The following is a 6,021-nucleotide window of genomic DNA, read 5'->3' as shown; positions in this document are numbered from 1 at the left end:
TGATTACATTTTCCAGTCTTTTTAGTTCCTGTTTTCTTTATTTCTCAAACACTGAACATCTGTCTCCATGTTTAAAAATGGCCGGTGGATCGTGATAATACCTGGGACAACAATGGAAATAAACTCAAGATTTCATCGTTCTATCCATGACAAAGTCTGATGTATTGTATTCTATAAATACATTTAAATGTCAGAAAACTAAACGGAACCACCTTTCATTTAGTTAGGGTTCAAGTAATTTCTACTCTTTTTTTACCTCCTCAGTTTTAATAAATCAAACTTGAACAAAAATGTGCATGAGGCTGATGTCATGTGTCCATGATGTGTCTTACAGTGAGGAGGACAGTAGGGGGCGTCGGAGCGACAGGCTGTAGGACCTCTTCCAGGCCTTCTTGCCTGAGCGGTTCCGGACGCCGTCGTCCTGGTCCATCATCTGCTCCAGCAGCGTCTGGTCATCGGCGTTGAGCGGAGCCACGGAGATGTCCCTCACAGCACGAAACTCACCGCAGTTATTCAGGTGCTCGTTCTCCAGACGGAAGAAGTTCCACACAAAACGCCTGCAGAGAGGGAGGGTGAGTATGATGAACTAAGGGGGTGAAAGTGTACTAGAAATCAGTGTGGAAGAGCACTATGTATGATTTTATGTGTGTGTATAACAAAAAGTTGAGAGGCAGACCTGAAGACCTCGAGGGGAGCCAGCACGGTGGCTACGATGTCGCCCACAGAGTGGATCTTGGTTGTTGTGGTCAGAGAGATCTGGATCGTCCAGGCGAAACGCAGGATCACATCTTCTAAAATGGCACAGTAGTAGTAGGCCTGGACGCAGACATGACAGGATTAGGGAAACTGTGTGTCTGTGTGTGTGTGTGTGTGTGTGTGTGTGTACATGAGATTCCCATCACACTCTACCTTGTGTGGATAAACAATTTCTTCTCTGAGGAAGGTGTTTTCTCCGGCTCCACGGTCAAACAGACCCCAGTCCATTCGCAGGTCCCAGATCAGTGTGTACAGGGAGCTGATAGTGGAGAACACGATCAGCAGGTAGAAGAACATGTCGGCGTCTGTGTGTCCTTGCTCTGGAATAAACACAAACACAACTGATTGCAGATAACACAATTCAAAGAAGTCGTCTCTTCAAAATCTACTCAAAGATCTGACATGAAAGGAACTCTTTTTTATATTTTAAATGAAGGTTTACACAATCTACTACCGCACTAAAGCGACCACTAGAGGGAGACCTGCTGTCACAGATACACCCGCAATGATTTACAGCCTGTGGACGACTATTAAGTTCAGAGTATAATTTCTGCTTACATCCGCTTTTTCACTTGCTGAATAACAAAATACATTCTTTCTACAAATACTGCTGCTGTTCCCTGTTTATGGAGGAGAGGTTATTTTTACGGCTAGTACTACCTCATAACTTAACAGTGTTCAACAGAAATACATTAACAGAAGGTGTGTTGTCAAATAGCGTCAAAAGATGGAGAATTAAGATTGGAATATTACATTAAGTTCTAATACGATAAACAGTTACGTTGTAATTGTAAGCTGCATTCTGCGTTGATATTACGTATGAATTAATTGATGAATCAACTAGATGAGTATGTTAACTAATGGTTAAACACAAAGCACAGATATGATTTAGTGCCTGATATAAAGTGGTGCGTGTGATGTAATGTTTAAGAGCTTTGGGGGTGCTGAGTCAGCATCATTTTAGGCATCGAACAGTGTATTCGTCTGCCTTTTGTATCAAACTGTGCATCTTGTACTTGTGTGTTTGAGCGTGCATGTGCTTATCCCAATAAAGTGCGTGTCCCAACTTTGGTCAACTGTCAACAAAGCAGAGACTGCTGTATTCAGAGTTAATTAAGATTTAACAGGTGTCAAATGTACATGTATGTTTTGCTCTTGTGTCCCAGCGCTGTGAAAGCATGTAGAGAAGAGTACCTTCTCTTCATGCCTGTCTGCACTATCTTTTGTTCCGCATGGAAATAATAAGATTTTAAATTTCACATTTGTTCAGCTGTTAAGTTACTGATTAATACCTGTTGATAACTTCAAGTAACTTCTGCTTTTGACATCATTGGACTGTTAAATCAGGCATCACAGTGTGTGTGTGTGTGTGTGTGTGTGTGTGTGTGTGTGTGTGTGTGTGTGTGTGTGTGTGTGTGTGTGTGTGTGTGTGTGTGTGTGTGTGTGTGTATGCAGATCGCTGTGGATGTGATTCGGTTGTTACTCAGTGGGCGTCGATACATAAATCAGCACCCGGTGGCCTAACACAGTGACTCACACAGACAGAGACAGCAGCCACCACACAGAGACCGGGATCCCTCCCATTTGTCATAGCCACAGCTTCTTCCTGCTGCCAGCCAAAGAGACGCCGGGGAGCAGAGTGGGGACATTTCTAACGGAGAGTTACTGCTGCGCTGCTCTGTTAACTGCTGCGTCTATTGTGCCGCATGCTTCTTCAGCTGAGCGATGGGATGGAAGTAGTCCCTACGGCCACACTGAGATCCCAGCTGTAGATTAAACTTAGTCCTGGACAATATACTCTTTTCACTGGAGAATATCCACTGATGCGATTTCCTCAGATAGTAAAGTGTTGAAGTATTTAACCCTTCAGTTTCTGTTAAGGGTGACGTGTTTTCCACCAGGCTGGTTCGCCACTGGACCGTTAAAAGGTTAAGCATGCTGAGACGGACATAGATTGGATGCTCAGTAAGGGCTAACGTTGGTCTCTGGCTCCTGTCACACACACTCAACTCAAAGGTTCACAACAGGAACAATTAGTCCCAGCTGTTAAGAATGATTTTTCATCTGTTACCATGGTAACCCAATATGTCAATAAGGTAATTAAATCTGGAAATCTGGAAAACCTGGAAACTACTCAAACATCAGACCTCATGCACACAAAAATGTTAATCCCAGCTCTCCAATCAGGGAGCCTCATCTTAGAAATGTCTGGAGATATCAGGAATGAAAAACCCTCACAAATGGAACAGAACAAGAAGCCTCATATTGTAATTTCAGGGACTTAGATTACACTGATGATCCAACCTCAGGAACGTGCACCTCCTCATGAACAGGTGGCGTTCAACCGGCTGAAACAAGGGATGTATGACCAAGTTGGTCGAGTTAAGAAAGTTCAGTTAATCCAACTTGGACAATTAAAACACCTGTATTAGCAAACCTCACAGAGAAAATTAAAAGAGTATAGTTGCATAAGGCCAATTGTTCACGTACATGGAGGAGGGCTTCATCACGTGGTTAACTCTGTAGTGTCTGGCTCCCGATGTAAATATATTCACTGCAGCAGGAGTCTGCTTGGCCTTAGCAGAAGTGAATAAGAGTTCAAGGAGGCAGTGAAAAAAATTTGACTTGAGTCTTTTATCTTCATTCGTTAACGTGTGTGTTTGACTGAGGGTGTGTGTGCGTGTCTGTGCTGCAATTCCTTTCCTGATAATGAACGAGGGGTCAGAACATAAAATGAAGTTTTAAAAGCTGTCAGCTCTGGGCTCATCTCTATTCCAGCAGAGTCCAGCAGACATGTGTTCAGCCCCAGGCTGGTAATTACACTCTCCTCTCCTCTCCTCTCCTCTCCTCTCCTCTCCTCTCCTCTCCTCTCCTCTCCTCTCCTCTCCTCTCCTCTCCTCTCCTCTCCTCTCCTCTCCTCTCCTCTCCTCTCCTCTCCTCTTCTCTCCTCATTTGTGTTTTGACCTTCCCTTTCATGTCGATCTTTCTCACCTCTATTTCTCTGTTACCTCTTTCCTCTCTCCGTCAAACCTATCTTTTTTTTACCTCCCCCTCTGTGCTCTATCAGCTCCAAATTTTCTGATCCTTTACTGCAGCTAGACTCGATTTATTTCCACCCCTCATCACAGCGGTCAGCCTCTCACAGACACCAGCAGGACTAATGTTCCTCTTTGGTCATGGCTATTTTAGCTTGTCTGATGTTGATGTCCCAGACGAAGAGATGCGTATTGACAGGAGAAACACCTCTGCATTTATTCTCATTTATGATCTCAAGTTTTTATAATTTTCTGTCTATCAGAGGCGTGTGCTATTCTTGCCCACCATGCAACATCCTGTTCTCCTTCCTTTGCCTGTCAATGAGATTAATCCCACGGGTTTAAATTAGAATCAGACCTGTAACTCCCCTGCATCTAAAACAGCAATAACTCTCAAGCCCATGTACATAAAGCTGAGCTTGTATTGATCTGCTTTATTGTCAGGCATCACTCTGTATCTTACAGGGTTTGGGAATTCTGCCTAAACCAGGAAATCCCCATCAGCTCTGGCTACAGCCCTCTGAGCATCTGCTGAGATTAGAGTTTTTATGTTTTTCTTCACAGCATTGAACTGAATGAGGGGAGAGATCTGCTTCGTTCACTGCAACACATCCAAAATCATTTAACCCTCGAATCCCACATCCCCACAACACACCTAAAAAAGGTTTCTTTCTAAAAACTGCATCAAGGATGAGACTGTACCTCATCATTTAACCTATTTAGATTTCAAAATGGAAAAACTAGACACTGAATACTTCTCAGTCCTCTACAGAGAAGCCCATGATTAATTTGTTGCATTTACAATTTAAGTATTTCGCTTTCCCGGAGCTAAACGTGTACCGTTCCAGGAATGAGTGAGATGGCGAGGCGGTGAGGTCACACAGAAACCATCAGAGCTGTGATCAGGTTAACAATGAAGGTGACACATCCACAGACAGATACTGGGAGCTCTGCCAGATAGCGACTGACACTCCAGCCACCTTTTACTGCTCGACCTAGCGGACACCACTCTGCTGTCTGTTCTGCTGGTTACTGCAGGAAGACTGGGCCTCATCTGTCCTGCCTACACTACACTACAGTAGAGCAGGGCTGGACAATTAGCCACATTTTATTTTCAGTTACCACTTTGACTTCCAAAGATTACAAAAATAAGATAATTGATATAAAACAATTATTGTGTTGTGCATCCTTTTCTTTACAGTGGTGAATTTTTGCCTGTTTAATTTTCAAAATGTAATAGAATTTAAAGATACACTTTATTGTTTTGTCGTCGCCTGTTCTCAAACTGACGTCCGCTTTGGTCCAGACACGGCTGACAACGCGAAGCAATTGAGCAAACATCACAAAACAATTCCCTTGGTATTTGTGTGCATTCACGTTCTATGGCTGCTCTCAATCCAGCAATTGTTGCAGGTCTCATAGCATAGACTTTGTCTTTTAGACATACCCATAATATATATATATTAATTAAAGAGTTTTAAGTATGCTGTGGCAGTGCCCTACAGCATATTTGATCCAATTTATTTTGGCATTTTTACAATATCTATTTAAATTTGTGTATGTATCTCAGACTACACGGTATATATATTTACATATATATATACATGTATATATATACATATATATATATATATATGTATATATATAAATATATATTGTTTTTTATTTACATGTATTTTTCATTTACTTAAAACGCATTTTTTCCCATTAACAAAATTCAATAAATGCTTGATGTTTCTAAATTTAGTAATTCAGTGTATTCAATAATTGTGATCTCAATATTGACAAAATTGTTGCTATAATTGAGCAGTCAGTTTTTTACACACCTGTTCTTTGTACATTAATTGCTTCGCAGGCTGTTTATTTATCATTTCCATATTTCGATTCAGACATTTTGACATTGGTGCCCATATTTTTTCTTCAAAGGCTTTAAAACTGACCAGAACAACAATTCCTAGAGCGGATACATCAAATTGCACAGGCGAATTCCTCAACCATCCATTCACTATCCATCTGTGTATGTGCTCCTTCACTTAACCAGCGATTGGTCTCAGCCTCCATTATCGTGCAGGATGAAAGATAGCTTCATACAGAATAACACATGAAGAGGCCATTAGTCTACAGGCTTCAGACCAGAGGAGGAAGGAGGATATGGTTTAATGGACGTCTCTCCTACTGAGCTGTAGAAGAGAAAAAGGAGGTCTGTCTGTCTGTCTGTCTCTTCCTGGTT

The 6,021-nt window shown here is 41.9% G+C and overlaps 1 protein-coding gene across 1 annotated transcript in view; it reads right to left on the bottom strand.

Annotated features, from left to right (window-relative positions):
- Positions 1-328: 328 nt before the first annotated feature.
- xpr1a (xenotropic and polytropic retrovirus receptor 1a) overlaps positions 329-6,021 on the bottom strand; it is a gene marked incomplete at its 3' end in the record, with an annotated part of 63,955 nt that continues 58,262 nt past the window's right edge. Inside the window, exons 12-14 of the mRNA XM_083910965.1 lie at positions 910-1,076; positions 677-816; positions 329-557 (exon numbers count right to left, since the gene is read on the bottom strand). Coding sequence (XP_083767091.1) covers positions 329-557; positions 677-816; positions 910-1,076 — 536 coding nt within the window. The remainder of the gene's footprint in view (positions 558-676; positions 817-909; positions 1,077-6,021) is intronic.

This window comes from Echiichthys vipera, assembly GCF_963691815.1.
Source record: "Echiichthys vipera genome assembly, chromosome: 3".
NCBI lineage: Eukaryota > Metazoa > Chordata > Actinopteri > Perciformes > Trachinidae > Echiichthys > Echiichthys vipera.
Note: the sequence above shows the minus strand (reverse complement) of the source record. Positions and strands in the feature narration are given on the sequence as shown.